General features: G+C 37.5%; 1 protein-coding gene across 9 annotated transcripts in view; it reads left to right on the top strand.

Annotated features, from left to right (window-relative positions):
* csmd3b (CUB and Sushi multiple domains 3b) overlaps nucleotides 1-25,540 on the top strand; it is a 938,142-nt gene that overhangs the window by 250,058 nt on the left and 662,544 nt on the right. For 8 of the 9 annotated variants that reach the window (XM_035430384.1, XM_035430386.1, XM_035430391.1 and 5 more), the window contains exons 5-6: nucleotides 3,632-3,839; nucleotides 15,602-15,714. In XM_035430384.1, coding sequence (XP_035286275.1) covers nucleotides 3,632-3,839; nucleotides 15,602-15,714 — 321 coding nt within the window. The remainder of the gene's footprint in view (nucleotides 1-3,631; nucleotides 3,840-15,601; nucleotides 15,715-25,540) is intronic. The other variant, XM_035430390.1, reaches the window with a different exon arrangement.

Consider the following 25,540-nt stretch of genomic DNA (forward strand, 5'->3'; position numbering starts at 1 on the left):
TCAGATAGACCTATCAGCAAACATGGCTTAGCTATGCCCAGAAGTCCTCAATAATAATAGTATTTTCCAAAAAAATTACAAAAAAATCATTGACAACGTTTCTTTAGGTGCAGCGTCTTTTACTGCTACCACAGACTGAATGGTTAAGTGAATGCGATGATAAGAACATTTTCGGTTACGCTGACCTATAAAACGCTATTCCAAAAGAAAAATTAGACATGTTATACATCGTTAGAAAGCTTATACTCTCACATACTGAATAAACAAATTGTCAATCAAGCCAGACTGTACTAAAAAGGGCGACAATGCCATAAACAACACGTGTGGTATTACGTACAGCTATTTTGGAAGGTACCCAGGCATCACACATGCCTGTATATTTCACAAACGGATTGTCCAAGACAATACATGACCGCTCAGTCACAAAAGGGACATCTCTATGCGTAAAACCAATGGTAAGGTTGTATATTTATTCAATATTTAGTCCCAGATATTGACTGTAGAATGACATGGTATCATTTTTTAAAACATTGTCTTGTTTATTTTGTTATTCAGTGTGGCTTCTTCTTGTTGTTTCGTGCTTTAATATGACACCGTTGGCGCGCGAATGAGTACGTACTTCTGCTCATGCAGAGGATGTCAGTTGACTAGGCGGTCCTTCAATGTGGCCCAGGACGCATTTGTGTACACACTGCTAAAAGAATGTGGCCATATGCGACCCAGACCACCTTCGAATGTGGTCTGAGTGATCGGATCTCTGTGCGTCCTCAATGCGTCTTGAGTGCATTCACACCTGTAGTTAGAGCTGTCCACTTGTGATCGGGTCACCCAAGATGCATGTTAATGCCAGGTCTGAACAGGGCCTGTGAGTGATCAGTCCCTGCTCGTGTTGATTGACAGGAGGTCTTGCCATTTTGAAAAGTCTCATTATGAAACGAAAAAGAGAGTTTGGATATAAAAATGCCATTGGGAAATAAGTCATTTGAAAAGTGTCATTTTAAAATAAAAAAGCCATTTGGAAATACAAATGTTATTATGAAATAAAATATAATCATGTTATTGTGAAAAGGACAATCATGAGGTGTCAATTATTTAATTATTTTGAAATGAAATTAAGTATTTATTTAATTATTGACCTATTTAATTATTTATTTATATATTCATTTATATATTTCCATATTTATTTAATTATTTATTTCATTTTGGCACGTTTAGTCCTCCATAACTGTTGGAACTGCTGGATTCAGATAATAAACACATATTTAATTAATCCTTGCTTGTCTGACAGTCTATAATTTGACTGTCAAAGTAGTTACGTTGCACCATCGATATCTAACTAGCTTGCACGTACGATAAGACTGAATGCCAGACCAACTTGGTAAAATGTAAAGCCAATTCAAGCAAAATATTCCACATTGTCCAAAAGAAACATGGCCACTTCAGCATCTTTTTTGATGTGTTTGTCAACACACCTTCTATATTTGCCATATAGTTGCTACATGTAGCTAGCTAGTGACTTCAATGTAATTAGAGACACATTACTTTATCAATAACTCTTGCATCCAGAGTAAGTTAATGTATGTGCCATGTTTATGCCTACCTTGTGCAAGTGTTGTACATATGCACATAATTGATGCTGCAGGTTTAACGGAGAGGATACAGCCATCACAGTACTTTCCTCCTGTATTATCAGGTAATTTGCATTACAGATTACCTGAATGTTACAGGGGAACCACACCAAACAACTATTTAAAAAAAAAAAATTTTCCTGTGTTATTTTTCCATAATATGCTCAAAAAAACCAGTTCCAGGCTTCAAAGTCCATCCTATAGAATAGAACCACCACTTTGGCATATTTTGACTTGCCAGGTGGTGTGAAATGGCTTCACAGATGTTTCTAATTGGTCAGGTGTGTTCAATTGCTTCCTTAAAGAAGATATGAGAGCTTTCAGTATGTAGTCTTGATTCCAGGCTTTTCATTTCCTTTAGTCAATTCTGGTCGTGATGTTGACAAATGGCAATAACAAACTCCAAAGTTTGTTGTGCACTTTTTTTTTAAAACCGATAATTAAGCCAAGACTTAGTTTTTTTATTTTTTTGTTTATTGCTTCCAATGTTCTGCCATTTACGAGCATGGGCCAGCATCAAATATAGACTTAAGCATTTATAGATTCACCAAAATATACATAGCATATTGAGATTTTTGGTTATATACATGCCCTGTGATGGATTGTTGGCCTGTCCAGGGTGTATTCCTGCCTCTCGACAGGCTGAGACAGGCTCCAGTTCCCCTCCCCTAATGGAGGAATCAACAAATAAATAGGTTAGATGATGAATGGGCAGATTGGTTATTTCCATTAAAATAAATATTTATTTGTTAACATTTAAAATTCTAAAGTATATTAAAAGAATGATTAATTTGTTTAAAATTTTAAATGAACTGACTGAAGTTTTTATTGCAATTTTCTGTATTAAATATCCAGTTTCTAATTTATCTGTTGCTTTTAAGAATTATTTTAGTTTAAATAAATTAACTATAAATAAAATATTTACAGTAGATTAATTGTATAATGTATTACATTTCACTTAATATTTTAAAGCATTTTAAAGCATTACAATCAGTAATAGCCTGTTTCAATGATTTAAATGCATTCAATGGAACCAAAATTTGAAAAACAATCAAAAGATGGAAAAAGGTATTTCTGGTGTGTGTATATGTTTGTGTGTGTGTGTGTGTGTGTGTGTTTCACAGTGTGTTGATGTATGAAGACAGTCAGGTGTATGGTTATATGCAATAAATGTTTTAGTATCAGCATGTTGTACATCAGTGTACCTATGTGTATTCAGAGAATTCAATCATTTATAACAAATGTGATTCTCAATGATTAGATCATAATGTATGTGTCGAAACCATATCTACAGTACATACATGACCATGCTCTGTCCATGGAAGTATATTTGTAGGTACATGTATGCCGTGTGTATAAATGTATAAATTATAAGAATATAATTTATGATGTATGCACAGACCGGACCATGTGTCTTTATCTGTACATTATACTGATTGTCCAAATACAAAAATTCTGAAACAGAAATCCAAGATTGTTCTTTCACATTAAATTGGATCACTTGAAAGAAAGACATTAACAGATCTGTTGGGAAAAGCAGCTGGAACCTTTAATTCAGTACAGCCTGTATTGGTTGAGCCCATTAAAGTGATGACGGCAACAACAAAAAAAAGCACTTTTAAGACCATAGTCTCTTTTATTAACAGCATTGCAGCATTGTATACAATGCAATAAAAAAACCTTGAAAGCGTTGAAATAAAAGGGCTCCATTTGAGTTTGTGAATATCACAGGAAGGCAGCAGAACAAATTTCAGTTACATTGAACTCTTGTTTTCATGTGCTGAAAACAAAAATTTCTAATCCAGTGTACAATGCAATGAGCAGTAGTGCTGCTGCTGCTGAAAATATGCTGGAAATCAAAAAAACTAAAAGGCTACATACCATATGTATAGATACATATGACAGTCTATTTGAAAGGCTTTCAGCTGTTATTTTCTATTGTATAATCTGTGAAGAACTGAAATCAGATTCCTAACAGAAGTCTTTCCGTGTTTGATTGACAGCTGAGGACACATGTGGTGATACTCTGAGGGGTTCAAGTGGCATCATTTCAAGCCCCAATTTCCCGAGTGAATATTACAATAGTGCGGACTGTACGTGGACCATACTTGCTGATCCTGGAGACACCATCTCCGTCATTTTTACAGACTTCCAGATGGAGGACAAGTATGACTACTTGGAAGTGGAAGGGTCTGAGCCGCCAACAATATGGTGAGTCTCCCAACTATTCTATATTTCAATCTTCTCAAATTGCCTTGCTTTATTCTACATCTGTTTATACTGTCTGAAAACCGTATGCAAATCACTGTTTTCTCATTAAGAACATTTTCTTATAGAAATAGTAACCAGTTAATATGTACCCATTGGTTCTTGGTGTACTTCTTAATTCATACTCAGTAATTTAAAAAACAAATTTTTAACAAAAACATAGCAGTGTTACATTTTTAATAATTACCTCTCCACATGTACGCTTTGTAAATATGGAAGCTGTCACCAGCATTTACTACTCTGCTGAAAAAAATGTATCAAGACTAAAAGTAACTATCAACAGTCTCTGTATACATAAACTCTTTATGTGGAACTTCAATATTTCTATTTAATTTGTCACTCCATTGTAGGAAGGTTTAAAAAAGTCACATTTTTCTAATTTATGGTTCTCTAGATAACTACGTAACACTCATCTTTGAATTGTGGCTGTAGTTTCCACAATCTTTACACTCCAATTAGTGGATGGTGCTGTACATGTGATGTGTGGGTGCCAAAATTAAAACATTTTGTTCTGTGTTCTCGAGTTCCTGTAAGAACACACCTCCAGGTACACCTGCAAGAATACACTCATCCACTGCAAAAATGTGTAATTTATTTTTGATTTGGAAAGTACTTGTACCTTGACATCACCATTATTGACCTCTATCCTTACAAGAAACATATTGGCACTACAAAAATCAGTACATAAAATATACTTACACTTGTACACAAAATCCTCCTCCCTTTGTCATACATTTTCTTGGCTGAACAAATTATTCTTATTCAGCCTCAAATACAGAGCAGAAATGCAATGGCAACTGGGAAGGGAAAACATGGAAAAGCCTGCATCAAAGTGCACTGTTTTTCATTACATTTACATTACATTCATTTAGCAGACGCTTTTATCCAAAGCGACGTACAAAAAGTGCATTTTCATGATCGTAGACAACTGCTGAACACGGGTTCAGTAAGGTACAATTACTTATTTTGTAAAGCTATTTCTAGCCGAGAACAAAGAACACTATCCTGGTCTAACATCTGCAAAGCCAAACTAGGCAGAAGAATAAGCTAGAGTATTAGGACAAATACAATTTACCAAGAAGTGCAGGGATGGGGCAACATGTAACAAGTGACAGGAAAAAGGGGTTTTTAAAAAAAAAAAAAATTTTAATATATATATACACAGCGTGGTGGTGGTTATTCTAGGTATAGTCTGAAGAGATGAGTCTTCAGGCCACGGCGGAAGATGGATAGTGAGGGGGAGGTTCGGAGAGGGACGGGGAGTTCGTTCCACCACTGGGGAGCTAGGGTGGAGAAGCTCTGTGATCCCTTTGGGCGGGTGGGAGGGGTTTCAAGACGCCCTGCTGCCGCAGAGCGGAGTGGTCGAGCAGGCACATAGAATTGAGTCATGTCCTGCAAGTAGATGGGGGCTGTCCTGTTGGCGGCAGTGTAGGCAAGGGTCAGGGCTTTGAATCGGATCCTGGCAGCGACCGGTAGCCAGTGAAGTGATCGCAGCAGAGGAGTGACGTGGGAGAATTTGGGGAGGTTGTAGATGAGTCGGGCAGCGGCATTCTGAATCATCTGTAGTGGCTGTATGGCACAAGCTGGCAGGTTTGCAAGGAGAGAGTTGCAGTAATCAAGGCGAGAGGTCACCGTAGCCTGGACGAGCAGCTGGGTGGAGTGCGTCGTCAGGTATGGTCGAATCCTCCTGATGTTGTATAGGAGGAATCTGCAGGACCGTGATGTTGCCTTGATGTGCTCCTTGAGGTCCAGCTGGTCATCCAGGACCACCCCCAGGCTCTTTGCAGAGTGAGAGGCAGTCACTGTGGTGCCATCAACCGTGATTGAGAGTTCACGAAGCAAGGAGGTCTTGTACGGGAAGAAGAGCAGCTCAGTTTTGTTGAGGTTGAGCTTCAGATGGTGGCTGGCCATCCAAGTGGAGATGTCAGCCAGGCAGGAAGAGATCTTATCATTGATCTGTGTGGCCGAGGGGGGGAAAGAAAAGAAGAGTTGTGTGTCATCTGCATAACAATGATAGGAAAAACCATGTGAATTAATGACTGAACCAAGAGATCTGGTGTATAAGGAGAACAGCAGAGGACCCAGTACAGATCCCTGCGGCACTCCCGTAACAAGTGGATGAGAGGCAGAGGCAGACCCCTTCCAGGTGACCTGGTAGGTCCTATCTGCAAGATAGGAAGAGAACCAAGACAGGGCAGTCCCGGTAATTCCCATCCCAGCCAAGGTGGAGAGGAGTATTTTATGGTTGACCGTGTCAAAAGCTGCAGACAGGTCAAGAAGGATCAGGACAGAGGAGAGGCGTGAGGCTCTTGCAGTGGCAAGTGCCTCCGTCACAGCTAGTAGTGCAGTCTCTGTTGAGTGCCCGGATCGGAAGCCAGACTGGTGAGGGTCTAGCAGGTTGTTCTGATGGAGAAAAGAGGTTAATTGTTTAAGAACTGCTCGTTCGAGGGTTTTGGACAGAAAGGGTAGAAGGGATACGGGTCGATAATTTGTTACATCGGAGGGGTCTAAGGTGGGTTTTTTGAGTAGTGGGGTAACACGAGCCGTCTTAAAAACAGAGGGAACATGACCAGAGGAGAGAGAGGAATTAACAATGGAAGACAGATAGGGAAGGAGCTCGCTGGAGATAGATTGGAGAACTTTAGATGGGATGGGGTCAAGTGGACAGGTGGTTGCGCGATGAGAGGTGATGAGTTGTAATACATCGGAGTCCTCCAGCATTTCAAAGGAGGTCAGTGTGGCTGTGGGGTTGTCCTGGGGGGTTGGGGGGCTCACTGGATGGGTGAAGGAGTTCCGGATTGTAGCCACCTTTCCTTCAAAGGCGGCCAGAAAGTCATCTGCGGAGAGGGAAGAGGGAGGTGGGGGTGGAGGAGGAATGAGGAGGGAAGAGAAGGTGGAGAATAGTTTACGTGGATTAGAGACACATGCGCTGATCTTGGATTGGAAAAAAGAGGCTTTTGCAGACGTGAGGGCAGATGTAAAAGTCGCCAGCAGGGTATGGTATGCGGTCAGGTCATCAGAGGATCGGGATTTTCTCCACTTTCTCTCTGCAGCCCGCAGTGATGTTCTGCTGGAGCGTAGTGACTCGGTCAGCCATGGGCAGGGTGGTGAGGAGCGTGCTGGTTTGGAGACAAGAGGACAAAGTGAGTCGAGGGACTGAGAGAGGCAGGAGTTGAGGGTGGAGGTGGCAAGGTCAACTGGCAACTTTTTCAGTCCTCCCAAGAACACGAAGAGAACTTTTGGTGAAATCCCACATTGTTACCTTGTTACATTCTTGAGTTTGGAACACACTTAGTCACATGATGTTTTTACTTCCACGCATGCTTTACGCTCTTGGTAGAACACAAGAATCAATTTGGAACACAGCCTGTAATAATCTACAGGAACGTAGATTCTTGTTCCCAGTCCATGTGATCAGTCTGTCAGTGATCATGTGATCGTGATGTCAGTCTGAGCTGTGGCAAAAAGATTGCCACAGGAAAAAGTTTGGAAAAAGAAGAGTTTTTCTCTTTTTATTTTTGGTGGTGTTCCTTGTGTGGCAATGGATGAGGTTAAGACGCCAGACTACGCCACCTTGGGAATTTCACCCAAGGAAATAACCAGTTCAGACACTTCAATTTACAACAGTTTCCCAGGTTCTTTCATTGAAGGAAGAGGTTGCTCAAAAATGATTTTAACTTTCATTGGTAATTAAGAAGAAGCCCCAAGTATTACATACCAGTTTTGTCAGAAGTCTATTGGCAACCCAAATCTACCAAAAAATTCTAAGAGTTTGATAATCAGAAATAGCAGTTCAAAGCAAAAAAATGTTTTTGTAATGTATTTCCAAAAGTACATGTCTCACCTCAATGAAAACATCCTGCAATGTAAGCCCAGGGTGTATGTAGTATCCACACCAAATATCATGTCAATTGAATTTGCCATTGCTTTACAATGTGGCATTATGCCTGGCGCCTGAGCCTTGCACCAGAAAGGACACTAGACCTAAAAATGTTGATAGAAATGTTTTTATTTCAAAATCACAATTGAAATACAAAATATATATATATATTTATAACTAATGCCCAAGAACTATATAAATTTATTTTTATTTATGGTATAAAAAAAGTATTTGTTTTTGAACAATAGTAAACTAAAGAAAACAAAAATATTACTGTATTTGTACTTTATTATTACTATATTTATTTTAACTGCTGTTGGAGTTACGGGGGAGGGGAGGTGGACAGGGGGAGTTGATGACAAAGTGGAATGCAGTCCAAGTGAGGGGATTGGAGGCAGGGCAGTGCATTGATGTGTTGACAGCAGTTCCCTGAGAAAAAGTGTCACTCTTCACCATGAGAAGAAATTTTAGGATTTTTCCGATATTGTCGAAAGTGCTGCGACAGAAACAACGATAGATTTACTCTGTAGCCACATCTGTCCAAAATGTAAACAAGTCAGGCAGTTTTCATGGTCGGGAAAAAAATTTTATGACAACGTTGTCATGCACATCAATGTCATCAAGCTAACGTTATTAATAAACAAGTGAAGTCGTTATTTTGATGGCAATTAATAAGTCATGTAATGTTACAATATATCGAACGTTACATTCATGCTACTAGTTTAACGTTACCCACACACTGCTTAAGTTAATATAAAAAGAATGTACTTACCGATGAGTTAAAGTGATAACGCAGTTTGTAACAAGGTTAGTTAGCCTACTAAATAAGAAATGGTGGCTTGCTAGGTAACGTTAGCTTGTGATAGTTGGAAGCGTCAAGTGTTGAACGTCACTCTACGCACAATGAGGGTAAAGAACACTGACCTCAGACCTGCTGTTTTTGTGTTCACGTTTTAAGCAGCAGATATCACTGGTGAGCTTTCCAACTGAGCTGCCCCACTGTAACTGTAGTTTAGAAAACATCTTAAAAATAAATTTAAAAAATAATAATAATAATTCCCCAATGCTTAGGCCCGGTGGGGGGTGAACTTAGGCTTGGCGGGCCGCTGGGCTTGCAATACACTGGCGGAAACCGTGTGATTTCTGCTTGAAATTGGAATTGGTTCTAAAAAATTGAGATTTCAACTATCAGGCTTCTGTATAGACATTACGATTTTCATTCATTGATTTTACTTAAGTGTCACAGATTGCATTCAAACTTAGAGGAATATGTTGTGTAACCATGCAGGGTCTCTGAACTCCGATATGGTGTCCTGTGTCTTCTGGTTTGTCTCTTCTGAGAAAAACTCTGCAGAAGGTGAGACCCATAGATTGCCTGCCTAGATTAGAGTATCAGCAAACTTTAAATTGCCCCAATCACTTTTGCTTTGATGTTTGTGGAGGGGAAGGTAGGCCACATTCCTAGAAACAATATAATATTAGATCAAATTTACTGTTTCTTTCTCTTAGGCCATAATCTAGACACTAGATATTTGACAATATGCTATGGCCTAGGGAGATTTCAGTGTTAGACGGTACTCTTCACCACAATCATCAAAGCACCAAATGAGGGAGTATGTTTTGGAAGAATGGCATTCCATTCCCCCAGTAGAGTTCCAGAGACTTGTAGAATATATGCCATGGCTCATTGAAGCTGCTCTGGCGGATTCTGGTGGCCCAACACCTTACTAAGACACTTTATGTTGGTTTTTCCTTTAATTTGTCATCAGTCTGTATATCAGTGATCATAATAAGCAGACCTATGAGGAGCTGATAAGCAAGTCTGTGCCATTTACCTCAATAGTGTAAGTACAATTATTTATTACTACCTTCACTTTTGGTTTGATCTTTCTTTTAAGACTAATGCTGTTAATTGCATTTCAAATGACAGGAATGTCTTCATTTGTTTGATATTGCTGCCCTGAAATTAACCTTGCCTAGGAGAGAGCAATGTGGCTGCCACTGAAAAGTGCCAGTGGAGAACACTAATTTCTTACTTTTAAAACATCACTTGCATGGAGAGACACTTGCTTCTTCCCAGACTGATCTTTTCATATTTTACACTAACATTTTCTTACACTTCCATTATCACCAAATAAATGTCCCAGTTTCAATAGTTAGTCTGTTCATGGCTCAGTGGTTAATGTCACAGTCCTCCACAGATCTTCAAGTCGCAGGTTCAAGTCCTGCTGGAAGCAAGCTTTTGCTCACTAATAATTGTCTGTTACTTCTCAACAATTGCTTTTGCACGACATCTACCCGGTGTTCACCGAACGCATACACTGCATTATCACATACCATCTGCACGTTCAGTTAACCGGCTACAATGTCGCCAGGCCATATGGATTCAACCGGAGCTCAGCTGTGCTTACTGGCCTATGTTCTTCAAAACCACGGACACATTTGACCATGAAAATTCACGTATTGAACAGCTATGTCATGGTGGCGCTCTGCCGAACTTACTGACTGGAACGCGCAAGGTTGAACAATCGAATCCTGCCTTGCTCGCAGGCACATCTTTTCATATTTTACACTAACGTTTTCTTACACTTATATTTGCTTTACCAAAAGTCACTCACGGCCAGCCATATGCATTTCATGGTGGAAAATGTATTAATTTTCTTAAAAAGCTACACCAGCTGACCACTGTGCCATTTCTACCAACTATATTTCTTGGCTACTGTAGAAAACGTTCTTATCAGCAAACGTTACGTTTCTACATTCATGTTACCTCACCCTGTTTTCCATCTACCCACACACAATGTACTTTCCTTTTCCTACTATTAGTAGTTATAATTTGGACTGAGTCATGATTTTAAATGTAATGTTCTATCTACCCACATACAAGCAATGTACTTTTCTCATGATCACTACTAATAGTTATAATTAGGATTGAGTCATGATTTTAAATGTATTACATTTAAAATCATGACTCAATCCTAATTATAACTATTAGTAGTGATCATGAGAAAAGTACATTTGTAGGCTACTACAGGTCTCCTACTCAATATCACGCCTTATTTCACTACTATAGTGAAACATTGCTAATACCGTCTGTTTTATATACCATTCGATAAGGAAATCTTGCTCATGGTCACTTTATTTTCTTAGCACTATAGTCTGTGATCATGTCAAACTTCACCTCCATGCCCATTCTGCTAAAAACATATAGTTTCACTCATAGTTTCACTCATACAGAAGCCTGATACATTCATTTGTCCTCATTTCTCTCGTGCTATTGTTGTTAATAAAAATGCAAAGATTGCTGGGAAATATGCGTCTGCTCCTATTCTCCACTATCTCGTGTTCCTGTTCTACTACTTCCAATTCTCACGTAAGGTGACTTATCTAGCTTAGCAAAATAGCGAATAGGACTCCTACCTCCAGATAGGTCTATCAAAATGCCTTATAAACCTTACAAACACTAAAAGTGCATCAAGGCGAAATAACAGAAAACGGAGCAGGACAGAAGGGTACACAAGTTGCGACCGAGGGAGCTAATTCTACGAGTTTGCTGATCATTTTGTCAATCAAGGCTCGTTGGATGGCCGTCAAATCCGTGAGTACACTGGGCATATTTCAGCTGCGTTTCTCATGCTTTTATACTTATGCCACCGCACCCTTTGTCACAGCCACTGTTTTACATATAGCAAAGCAAAAGTGCTAACGCTCATTAGACTGTACAAATTCACACAAGGATAGCCATAATCCACAACTGTTTCTTAAAGGGTTCCTTCGCATTTCTCACTTTCTCATAACAAACACTTTGCAAAAAGAAATGATATCTCATAAAAAAAAAACATGTTTTCAATGTACAAAAATGCCAAGTTAAGCTTTATTCCAAAGCAATGCTACCCAATGTTTCCCCAATTGTTTCAAGTCACTTGGCCGGGCTGTGTTTTTTAATTACCGTTTTACAATGTCAAAACGTGCTTTTTTAAATTAGATTTAACTTACTAGGAGAAAGGAATGAATCTGTACATAGAGGTGAGTCAGTTCCTTTCATTCACCAAATAGATTTGTTCAAAAGGAATGAATTGTTCATGAACGACACACCACTAGTGAGTAGCCTAAATGTCCTTTTTCACGTAGACCACTACTAGTTATGAAAGTGTTTGTCATGTTTTTAGATGGAAGTGTTTTTAATGCAGTGTTGTAGACACGACAGACGTACTAATTTTTTTATGTCGATAGAGAATAGGGCTAGTTAACATTCAACGTTGCATTTGCAGATAACGGTAGCTACAGTAAAAAAAAAAAAAAAATTGTTAAACAGGTAGACATGCCACAGCAGTCAGCTATTGTAACTTTATTTAAGAAAATCAGTAAATCTGCCTTCATGAAATGCATATGGCTCTTCGTTCATGACTTTTGCTAAACATATGCATTGAACATTCTGATATCATTTGAATGTCAATATTGCATAAGGGAATAAAGTTATAACCGGCTAGAATGTAGGCAGGCTATATCAGGGTAAAACATACCTAGTGCATTTATGTCAAAACATCTGTCAACTCATTTACCTCTCTTAAGATGTCGTCTGTGTTTGGTGCTCACTGGGGGACGAACGATACTCATCCGTCGTTATGGAATGATGCTGTGTGGAGTTTGCATGTGAAATGATACGAGAATGGATTTCAGGAATATAAATGAATTCCTACAAGGATTATACAGTTGCAAAAGTAATAGTTTTAAAGTAATATGCCATTATTAGTTAGCAAATAAGCTTGCACAACAAATTAGAGATTTTCTTCAGCCTTAGGTGGGATTCTGGGCCTTGAAGGTCCCATAGGCAAGCGTGTTACCAGCGAGCTACCTGCAAAGTAGCCGCAGTGGCCACACATTTTTTTTGCTTAAAAATATATATGTCCAAATTGCATGTGTATGTGATGTTTTCATTGGCTGGTGTAGCTAAATGTCCAGTAGGGAGTTGTATTGTTTGCGGGCTTGGAGGATTTGTGGTGATGTAATGGACAGGAAAAAGAAGAAGGAAAAAACCCTAAGTTTGGCCCTTTATTGTGCATATGTGTGAAGTTGTTTGTGAATTCTGTCTGTTGACATGAGATCAGAAGGTACAGAAATTAATTTTTCAAAGTTCTGAGCAGACCTGGGTCAAATACGTATTTGTTTAGAATTCAAATACTTTTTCACGCTTTACTTTATCTTGTATGGTGTATTGGAACCAAAGAAATACACTCAAAAAGTGCAAACCCCGCCTTCTGGTCAAATTGGCGGTCTCAGTTACACCAGGCAAGATCAATAGAGCATAGAAAAGTATTTGAATTCAGAAAAAAATACACATTTGACCCAGGACTTGTTCTGAGAGTCTGTGGTCATTGTGGATATCCTTGAAAAGTGCCAAGCTCTGTGCTGTATAGGTATGGGGCATGCTGCCCCGCCAAGGTGTACCTACCATCCAAATATTTGTTATTTCTTGGTAAATATACATGCCAAACACAATCATTTTTATTTGAAAATTATTAGATTCTTTGTAAACTTGTATTTCAATGTTTATTTATGGATTGTAGTCCTTTAATTATATCGCATGCACGCATGCACGCACACGCGCGCGCGCACACACAGATGCACATTGCAGGACTCATGGAACAATCAGAGACCAATGTGCTTTTCAAAGCCTGGCAATTTTAACTGTGAAAAATGAATTAGTCTTTATAGGCTGAATGGCCTGTTCTTATCATTAAATTTAATTGATTGAATTTAACCATAGTTTTAGTACAAAGTGTAGTGTGACATTATGTTAAATTGTTTATATTAATCTGTAAACCTAAATCCAATGTCCTGGTTGGGTATGTTTCAGTGGGACCTCTCTTTTGTTTCTGGCACTTGATATAAACCGCATATTTCTTGTTTATGTTGATTAAATTACACTTTGCATTATGAAACATTCTATTACCTCTCACAGTGATTTACTAGTTAGTGGTGTGGTGATCTACTTGATGTTATAAAATAATTGTTTACTACTTCCAAGCAGACTGGCAATTCATTTAATTAAAATGCATGCATATTACACGAAGGGAGAAACACTGTTATCATGCCACACATTCATTAGGTAAAGTTAACAGGTTTTTCCTTTGTAAAATGAGTATTTTTTTGTAAGGTAGATGACTTTGTTGTGGAGACATATTCATGGATAACCATTTTAAGTCTATACATTTTATACGTGTTTTTTGTATGCGTCAATTTTACTAACAATTACCCAGCCCTCACTACTGTTTACCTACGTGCTAAATACATGTATTCCCCAATCTGATGTCATCAATGAGTTTGTTTTGTTTCTTTGGGGAAGCATCTGTTCAATGATATTATTTTGTTTTTTTAACTTGAATGAGAGTGTGATGTATTGTTTTGTACGTACTATTGTACAATTAATTCAATAAGCAAAATGAACCTTTCTAATATTTTGGAGGTTTTGAAGTTATAATTAATTCCGTTAACATTGTTCTTACAATTAACGAGCAACAATCGTCAAGTAACATACTGAGATGAATACTAAGAAGCTGATTGGTAGTCACTGTATTTTCTTGGTTTTAATATTTATGACAGTATATGTACAAATTCAGAGTTCAGTCTTTCACCAAAAGATCAATGCTTCCATTATGCAGCAATACTGTATATTGCAGTAGTCAAACTGTGCCGCCAGTTAAAAATATTTTTTGTCAAAGGACCACTATAATATTTTGCAGATCATATGTGGCCATTTATAAAATCTTCTCATAAATGAATGGCAATAAGAGATGTTATATTTGGAAAACAGTCACAGTTTACACAAAGCCCATATAAAATAAATTTGTTAAAGTATGTACAGTATATTACATTCATTGCTACCACATACTGTATTGCACATTTATAACGGTGAAAAGATTCATAACCATTTGTGTTGGGATTTTAGTCTATTTTCTTTTCGTGAAATTACCTCATATACTTCTTCACATTTGACAAGAATATTAAATACATATCTTATCATATGCTACACTGTTCTTGTAGCATGTGATATATGAAATGTGTGTAAAATAAATATCATATATCATGTTGATGTAACATTTATAGATGTTTCATAAATGCTTTACTACAATCAATATTGTTTACCATCTGACCAGCTATTATATAACTGATGTTATTGTTATAACAAATGCATCTAAAGTAGTTTATCTCTCTGTAAAACAATGAAAAGATATATTAAAAGCATATTAAATCCAAAGAAGGCTTTGGATGGTGGTTATTTCAAGAACATATCAAGTATCATTGAATTGATGCTCAAACTGATTGATTTCTGGCTGTATATTTTCAGGGAACGTAGAAAAGTATCACAAAACAGTGTTCATTTTGAAACCAGTTTTGATTTATTCACGTATGGGAGAATAAAACATTGGGTTTGATTGGGTTACTCGTGTATTTATTCAATTTATTTTAATTTCATTTTTTGATGGGATTGAGGATTGGAGTTTGGGAGGCCTGCTGATTTGACCATTTATTTGGATTCCTCATTTTGTAATCGTTATCAGAAAGCAGTTTGGTACAAATACAGTAGGATGGTGGGTACTTTATTTGCAAAATATTATGTGAACTATACCAAAATAAAATGTCCAATTTGGTTGCCAGCAGGAAAAAGTTCAGAACAATTTGAAATGGTGGGTCAAATTCTTCTTTTTTGTGTGAAATTACATGGAATGACTTCGATCAATTTTAGAGCATGCCTGCAGTCAGTGGATTTTGCTGACTATTAGAATGGAGTAATGCTTTGTCATTTTCTTCTCTTCCCTGTTAGGTTATCTGGGATGAATATTCCATCACCCATTGTCAGCAACAAGAACTGGCTGAGGCTTCACTTTGTAACTGACAGTAACCATCGGTACAGAGGTTTCAGTTCTCATTATCTAGGTAAGCCCCTGTTTAAACCATTCTGAAATATTCAAATGTATTTTTACTCAACAGTACTGCCGCGTCAACAGCAATGAATCACGCAGCTGTTAACAATCCTTTCAAGTTCATTAAAAGCAGGCTAATTGGAAGGTGCTACTTCAGTCAGCAGTGTCAGAGGAAGCCAGCAATACATGTCTGAAAATGTTCAGTATTTGTTTGCTTCCGTGACATATCTGCATCTGCATCTGCATGTTTTCTGACTAGCATTTTATATTTCATACTCTGGTTGTGGGATCTATCAATGATCATGTTTACATGCACATCATTTTTTGGATCTTATTCTCAATACTCAGGTATAGAGCCCATGTAAACACCATATTCCATTTATAACTCTCAAACATGGTCTGCTCATCCATTAGCAAGGTGTCTTGGTGTTGAAGTCAGCCTATTAATTTACTGGAAAGATGCTGCAGCAAGCACACAGCCCTTACTCCTGGACAGACAAGGACGCAGAATTCTTAATTTCAAACAATTAGGGCTCTGTCTTACACCCGGCGCAAAGCGGCGCCAAGTGCAACGCAAGTGTCTTTGCTAGTTTCAGACCGACGCAGTTGTCATTTTCCCGTCCAGCACCCACGTTGTTTAAATAGCAATACTTGCTATTTAAAGCTTGCACCCATTAAGGCTTGCGCCCATCTGAGCGCCCATGGGCGTGTTGGTCTTAAAATGAGGTGTGGAGGTGTGGTTATGCGCATTGTTGGCGCATTGCTATCTTGAGGCAGCGGAAAGCGATTGCGCAATTGACCAACAAAAACCTGGTCGTAAGTCAATGGCACAGTATTTTACTGTTCATTATTAAGATAGTAATATGCGCCTACATAGGCGGGTGCACAACGTGCAATATTTAAAAAAAATACATGTCATAATGGTCCATTTCCTCTGCAGAGAAGCGTTTTCTACTACTTGGCAAATCCACCATTTTAATAGCAATCCGCCAAGGTGCAAGCACAGCTGGCTTTTAAAGGGAATGGGAGATGACACTCTGATTGGTTTATTTCGCCCAAAACACACCTATGATTAATTAAGAGACTAAGTACAACCCCTTTGAACCATGCGCCTTACTTTGCGCTCAGATTATCCGCCATTAAACTAGCAAAAGTGGATTTGGACATGCCCTAAATGCACTTGCGCCATGTGCTTTAGACCATGCACTTAGATCGTTAAAATATAGCCCTTAAACTTTGTGCAACACATGGATGGCAGAAAACATCAAAATAGCAATTTCTGTAAGACTGCAGCAGACAAAATGAAAGATGCTGAGTTCATTCAAACCACAGAACAAAGTTGGCACAAGTGGAAGGCTCTGAAAGCAATATATTTTAAGATGGGGTAACATTAGCATGTTAACTCATGCTATTCATTTTCATCACACATATTAATTACAATACACTTGTTAAATATAGGATGGTAGATGGTGAATCTGGTCATAGATTTGCACTTATGGGGAACACACCCAAATAAAAGAAATATGATTAATTGCGTTTTAGAAGTTTAACACATTAAGCATGTTAATCATAAAAATGATCCACAAGACTTAATGCGGTAGGGTTGATAGCTGTGATTCTAAGATAAAACTAAACCAGCAGTTCACACCCAGCTAATTTTAAGCACTTCATGCACATAGAAGAATTGCTATGATGCCATCCTTTAGTGCTGGCCAAAGAATGTAAACAGAATATTCAGCTAACCATGTATATAGGAATAAGATCGGTTATTCTTTTCATGACAAATGAAAATGACATATTTGGAATCTGGTGTGCATGCAAACATGGTCATTGTACTTTCTTTGGTCTTTATCCAATTAAAGCAACAAGAGACATGCATTTGTTTTCTCAAATATAACAAAACCTCACTTTCAAACAGTCCACTAGTCAGTTGGAAGCAGAACTATCTCCATTCAAATTCTTGGAATTCAGGATAATATTTTGACCCTTTTAAAAGTATTGTCTTGTAGACATATTTGCAAACCTATTAAGTGGAAAAGTGTTTTTTTTTTTTTTTTTTTTGTCAAAACTGCATATCATTTCCTAACTAACCCTGGCCAAGGAACAAATCGTTTTTAAATTTTCAGGTAACTGTCTCTTTATTTAAAAATGAAACTGAAATTCCAAGTTACAAAGGTCAGCTTCTGTAATTCCAGTGGAGTTACCACAGTTATGCATATATTACTTCCTGGAAGGTTTGGGTGAAGTATGAGAGTTTGCCTACCCTTACAAAACTAGTCTTGCAACATATTTTTTTTCTTTTTTTAAATAAATTTATTTTTATTTTTACTTTAGGTTGCACAAGTTTGAACTCTGACATCATAAAGTATTTCCTTTTTCAGATTATAAACTAAACTGGTGCAAGTGCAACACAAAATGGACCCGATGCTCTTGGACAGTGGTTGATATGAGATCAATGGAAACGCTTATTGTTTTGGCCTCTGTTCAGCAAACTAATTGATTAAATTGAATTAGCTTCCTGTCTGAATAACTGTTTTCCACTTTTGTCTTGATAAACCTGGACATGGTCTTCAAGAGAAAGATTAAATAAATGAGGATTAGGATGCTTATTCACTGTCTCTGTGAAATCTTGCAAACTTCAGAACCTTTGCTGACATCAGACCATGGGGGAACAAACTTAAGGTGTCATTCTGAAGTGTCATTTGGTGTAGACACCAAATTTATTTAAAACACTGAAATATATTCCATGTCTGAGTCAACCCCATATGCCTGGCCAAAAAAAAAGTTGGCGTTTGAATTTTTTGGACAGTACCCACTGTACAAGCCTCTGGATGAAGTGTTATGATCTGGGGTTGCTTCAATCGGTCAGGTCTAGGCTCAGCAACATTATGCAGCAATAAAATGACGTCAGCTGAGTACCTGAATGTACTGAATGACCAGGTTATCCCATCAATGGATTTTTTTCTTCCCTGATGGCACGTGCATATTCCAGGATGACAATGCCAAGATTCATCGGGCTCAAATTGTGAAAGAGTGGTTCTGGGAGTATGAGGAATCATTTTTACACATGAATTGGCCACCAGAGTCCTGACCCTTTGAAAGTCTTTGGGATATGCTGGAGAAGACTTTTACGGATTGGTTCGACTCTCCTGTCGTCAATGCAAGATCTTGGCCAAAAATTAATGCAATTCTGGATGGAAATAAATGTTGTGACGTTGCATAAGGTTGTCTAAACAATGCCACGGCGAATGCACGCTGTAATCAAAGCTAAAGGCGGTCCAACGAGTGTGCGACTTTCTTTTGGCCAGGCAGTATAGGATCAAGTTTAATTTATTAGCTAGAATAGGACATTTTAAATAAAACCACAATAAAACATTTACCAAGTACAAACTGTTGTTACTTCACAAAAAAATTAATTACTTCATAATTGGTGAATGTCATGCACACATTTTATAAATCTGATCTGTTTTTTTTAACAGTGATTTTTTTTTTTTGGTCTATACTTACACAATACACAATAATTTAAGACTGTTAAGATTGTTTTCAGTGCAGTGTCAGTGCAAACCCCTGGTCAAACTGCATGTTTTGCTGACATGAAATGAAGTCAACACAACCTTTTCAGGGACTAAACTTAAACATGACTTATTTTTGCCCCTTTTTATGCACAGTTACTAATTATTTGCTGAATTTAACAGTTTGAAGTAAATGTGGCATGTGTAAAAGTTGATCCAATAATACTTAAAAAAAAAAAAAAAAAAAAATTTAAGATCCCAGAAATTGATTGACTCATTGAATAATTTAGATGAAGAAACTCAATAAACACTGCCTCTTCAAACTTCTCAGGGTGTTGTGTTTACTCACAACAACCATGCGCTCCACTAAGCAGCTGACTGCTGACTTATAAATGATCTAAACCAGAGGAGGTTGCTCCTCCTCTATTTTTGAGAGGCAAGAGGGAGATCAAAATATTAAAAAGCAGAATTGGTTCAAATAAACCATTACCAAATCTCAATATCATTTTAAAAATAATTTTTCTCTCTTCTTTGGAAAAAATCCATTATTGAAATTCTGATTAAAATGCTTCAACAGCGACACCTGCAGGGCAGGCAAGAGGGGAAAGGGCAGTCTGTGTGAAGTGGTGGTGGGGGGCAGAGGAGGACAGGCTCCTGCTGTCCTCCTTAGAGCGGGATATCTTATATCAATTTAATGTATTTCTTTTTTTTTCATGCTAATCTGTTATTGGCCAAAACACGTAAAATGATGCTCCAATGGAGGACGTCCTCCCTAACCAGTCAACAACCAGAATACAATATTGACATCGCGTTGGTCCAATGATAATTTCCAAATTTCATCTTCAATTCTCTGCCACTGTATTGTATTATAACGTGCAAATTGCGAACTACTTTTAAACACATCACTAAAAAAATACATTTTATTTCGGTCTTTTCAACCAGAGGAGGCTGGTCCATAGAGGCAGAGGAGGTTATCCAAATTTCCTTTTTTCAGATTTACGTTTCCCTTTTTTTATCGAGCAGTAGCTAGCTACTTGCGTTAGCCAAAGCAACAGCTAGCTTGTTGTAGCAGCCCTGAAGGAATGTTAAGCTAACAAGCTAAAACTGCTTAGTTTTTGCTTCATACATCTATAGTAGTTCTACATATCCACCCTTAGATTTTATGAACTTGTGGTCAAGAGGTTTTTGATCCAGCACATGTATAGTTTAACCTGCTGTATGTATGCAATCTCTCAGTATTTAATTGCAAACTAAAAAAATGCAAATTAATTTTAGATTTTTTGTCTAGACAATTGCATTTGTGGCGCTTTATTTCTTCCAAAATTATGAATATAAACTAATCTGCATTAGTATGGTAAATTGTACAAATGTCTTGCTTCATTTAAACCATTTTTCAAGTCTCTGTGATGTTCACATCTGGAGTTATAAAGCTTTAAATAGGGTATCCCCTAAATGATTTGGCATGTGCGCTAAGGGGTTAAATACTTTAGATACTTTAGTTTACAATTTTTAAATTTTTGAAATAAATTTAATATATTTTTCTATTGTTTAGTGTTCTAACACTATAGGCCTATGGTTATTAATATGTTGAACAGGCTTCAACTTAAAGGTTGTTAATAAATCAGGTTGTCAATAAACCGTGAATTCAAAAATGATGTCAGCCCTTGTCGACATTACGTTTCTGATCTATTAAAGTAATTTCAGTATTGTTAGGTACCGAGTATCGAATCAGTATCGTTTAAGTTTCAAGTATCGTTTCAGTATCAAGTATCGTGATACTAAACCTGGTATCAGTATCGAAGTCAATATTTTGGTATCATGACAACACTAATTTGAACATAAGAACATAACATAACTGGAACATAACTAGTGTCCTCCCTAATTTTTTGAGTCACCAGCCGCCACTGATCTAAACGGTCCAAACATTAAGAAATGGAGGTTGACCCCTTAAGTCGCACCAGCCCGTGATCAGGCCAATATGGTTCATTTGCATTCGCTCCATTTCCTATGGTGAATTTTTCAGTCAATCTGGTCAAACAATATATTTGAAAGTGCTAGAACTCAGGATGTTTTAGCAACAATGTTCCTTATTTTGTAACATGTGGGATGGCAAAACAAGCTTGGGGGGTCCTCACCTTCTTTGTGTTTTGGACAACCACAGGCAACATAAATTATGATAAAGTTGGTACGCTTGTCATGGCAAGAATTTAGGTAAGAAAATCCATAGTCCCAAACATGTGCTAACTGAGAAATCTCTGTAGAATATCCATTGCTTACTAAGCAATTATCTGGAGGAATTATCATTGTTGTCCATTTTGTCATTGCATGAATGCCGAAACTATTGTGTACAAAGGAATATTATTATCTCTGGGGTGGTACTGTTTCTCTGCAACAAAACAAGCTCTCCTATAAGCTTTTCTGACCAGTACTGGCCAAGCAGTCCCTCAATATAGCCAATGGAACCCACAACGACTCAACATGGGCAGTACAACTTCTGCCCAGTACACTGCCAGCCAGTGGCCAGAAATTATAGTGTAACAAGCATTTTAGATAGTGATATTACATTATTAACAGCGTTGTTAGGCTGCATAAAAACACACACATTGTTTCTCCTTTTTCTGTACGCACGCTGACAACATTGTGCACTAGCAAAAATGTCCCTGAGACATTATGCCTACAAAGGTTGTTTTTCAACTAAAATTTATTTTGCAATACCAAAGTCTAAACAGAAGACTCAGCATTTGGAGGCCTTGGAAGAAATCACTCATCGGAATGAATATTTCTTAGGAGGATAATGAAAAAGGCTTTGACTGTACTAGAGAGGGAATGTTCATTGAAGGATTTAATCTCCTTTTATATCAGTGAGAATCTAAATGCATTCTCAGAATATATATATATTTATTATTCAGTACTCTTAAGGAGTAGGCATACTGAATAATAAAAATATTTTGCAAATATTGAGAATTGAGAATATTTTTACATGGGGGTAGGTTATTTGACAAAAACTTAAATCAATGCACCTCAATCAATGGATTAGTAAACTAGATAGCTAATGTATTTATTTTTATTTACTGCAATCTTCCAGACCTGCCAGGGCAGAGCGAGGGAAGGGAGGTGGAGAGGGGGGGAGCTTATAGTATACTTCCACGAACTGTATAGCATACAATATACAGAATTTATTGCCTCTGAAAACCCATAATATGATTTTGTTACAAATTTTGGTTACAAACATGCCTAGACATGAATAGCTCATTTTTGGTGGTATCGTCATCAAATTTTAACAAGGATTTTTCAGCGTTGTGGCTGTGGCTTGCATTGTGCTTTCACTTTCTGCTTTCACTGTGTTTGAGTTACTTTGTTTTAATTCTGACTCTCCCAAATGTTATCTTTCAGAAGATACCAGGATTATAGCTGTAGTCAAAAGAGTTCAAGAACAGTACCTATTTTATGTTGGGTATGTCATTTTCAGGCTTGTGTTAAAAAGGGGGCACTACAGAAGTTTTTAATGAATAATAGCACATTAATGAATGGTGTGCCCTGCGATAGATTTGCACTTTTTGGGCTGCGCAATCAACCTCTATTAGCCTGCAGAGCCAGCCTCACTACTTCAGGCTAGCAGTGACAGCTACTGCTTCTATGGCGTTTTGTCTGCAAGACCTGCCAAGAATAACAGTGAATTATGTTCACAGGATAATCCATTCAATGGCCAGTGCCCCTTCTATTAAAAAGGAGGAAGTAGCCCCTGACAGGCTCTTTGGCATGACAACGCATACCACTCTGCCACTCTAGCCAGAGAAGTTAGCACTGCGTACATTTTAAAAACGTTTATTTTGTTAAGTCATAAATGAATATTATGAGAGCAATTTTTAAAAACAAATTATTATTTTTGGGTAAAACAAATAAATATGTATAAATAAGTAAAGTGTAGGGAGATGGTGATTCATGGGGGTGCAATGGCATCCCCTGGCACCTATGGCCCCATGCTCCGCCCCATGGTGTTATGGTACTATGTCAATATCTCATCTGACCTTGGTCCAGATCTAACTAGCTTTAATGTATTGACCGTGGTAGTAATGTTACAGAAGGTGATTCTGTGATCTACATTAACAGGTGTTGTATTTATTTTCCAAATAATAAAAAGATAATAATAAATAATTAAAAGGCATACAATGCAGGATTTCTATTTTGGAAATATAAAATAACCATGCTCATTTGCCATATCTGTGCTCCTCTGCCGGTATTTCTTCTTCTAAGATGAGTTTGGGACGTTTCTGGGATGGTCTTTTCTGCGTCTTCTGAGTCATTTTCTTTTCTCAGACAGTTGTTCTTTGGTTTGGGCAGATATTATCCATTGGGGAAAATTAATACTAACTGGCCTGGAGCATTTCTAATGATGTTGTTTAAAGAAAATAAAGGACCAGAGGATGATGATGGTACCAGATAAAGCCGAGTTTTATTGTGTGGCTGTGTGAAGTTTTATCTGCATTGTGTATGTTTACATGAGGTCAGAGGGTAGCAGAGTTGGAGACAAAACCAAAGCCCTCAAGGCCCAGACACAGAGCAGGAACAGACACCACAGGACCAAGATCCAGACCTACGCTAGACTTACCAGGTTATAACAAGACCAAGACTGACACCTTTGACCAAGACTGGCCACTTGCATCTATCCTAGGCAGAAAAATTATGCAAAATAGAAAATTACAGCAAGGTATTTTATTTTTTTAAATGTCACTATAATACACTTGCTTTTCGTCCACCGACATTAGACTTTTTTAACCAAATATTTTAGTCAAATTATTATGGAAAGGAAAACTCAAATTTTCCTTTTATTTAACATAAAATAAAAGGACAACAAATGTTTTTTTTTAATTAATAATAATAATAATAATAATTATTATTATTATTATTATTATTATTATTATTATTATTATTATTAATTCTGACCAAACAAAGGCTAATATAATTTGAAATTCAAGATAGTAACATTACTTACATTAAAAGCAAGTTTAATTAGTCTGAAGACCACAGTTGACACCAGGCAGTATTTATTGTTTCACTAATTTAGCCAGTCGGTTTACATTCTGCTGATCTCAGATATCATTTTAAAGCCCTTTAGAGGCTGAATTTATGTGCAATGAAAACTAGAGTCATAGGCTGGTTATGCTTTATGAGGTAGTCCAAATAAAACTCCCAAGTGGGTAATCAGGGAAGCTGAACAAATGAAGCAAGACAACATTATGCAGATCAGGCAGTGACACCATATTTTGAGAATAATGACAAGGGCAGTCAAGTCAAATGTTAAAGTTAATCTAGCACTGATTATTAACATTTCTGTTGTAGTTAGGATAATAGCTAAATTTAGATGGTTGACAAGGCCAATAACTGGTAAACATCCTGAATGTGAATTTTGTTGATTAATGTGTTACAAATTTTCAAAATTCCACTCCTGTTGCAAATTCCATTTCTCTTCAAAGTTTTCAAATGTATCTTCACAATAGTTGGCTCTGACATTTCAATACTTATTATTCAAACTTAAAATCTAATCTAATATAAGTGTTATGTTTATAGCAGGCAGCTAATCAAATACAAGTGCATGTGTAGGAGTCAATCTAGCAAGCTAGCTTTAAGACTTTGCAATGGATATGTAATATTTAAACAGCGAAGATACACCATCAGTAAGAATTCTGAGAGCAGAACGAGCTGCAATTTATTGAGATTACAGTTATGATTTATATGGCTTACATTAGCGACAGGTACCAAAATATACAGTGAGCACTATAATTAATTGGACAGTGACACATTTTTTGTTATTTTGGTTCTGTACTCTAGCACTTTGAGTTTGAATGAGGTTGAAGTGCAGACTGTCAGCTTTAATTTGAGGGTATTTTCATTCATATAGGATGTACCGTTTAGAAATTATAGAACCTTTTGTACATAGCCCCCCCCCCCCCCCCCCATTTTCGACCAGTTTAACATAATGTACAATAAAGTAATCATTTGTAATATTTGGTCGCATATTCTTTGCATGCAATGACTGCTTGAAGTCTGCGACGCATAGACATCACCAGAAGCTGGGTATCTTCCCTGGTGGTGCTCTGCCAGGCCTGTACTGCAGCCATCTTCAGTTCCTGCTTGTTTCGATGACTTTTTGCCTTCAGCCTCCTCTTCAGCATGTAAAATGCACGAGTTGATTGACTCGGCCAGTCAAGGATTTTCCACTTTTTGGCCGTCAAAACCCCTTTGTTGCTCTAGCAGTATGTTTAGGGTCATTGTCTTGTTGCATGATGAAGTGCCGTCCAATGAGTTTGCAGGCATTTGGTTTTATCT

The sequence above is a fragment of the Anguilla anguilla genome, chromosome 8, assembly GCF_013347855.1.
Source record: "Anguilla anguilla isolate fAngAng1 chromosome 8, fAngAng1.pri, whole genome shotgun sequence".
Classification (NCBI taxonomy): domain Eukaryota; kingdom Metazoa; phylum Chordata; class Actinopteri; order Anguilliformes; family Anguillidae; genus Anguilla; species Anguilla anguilla.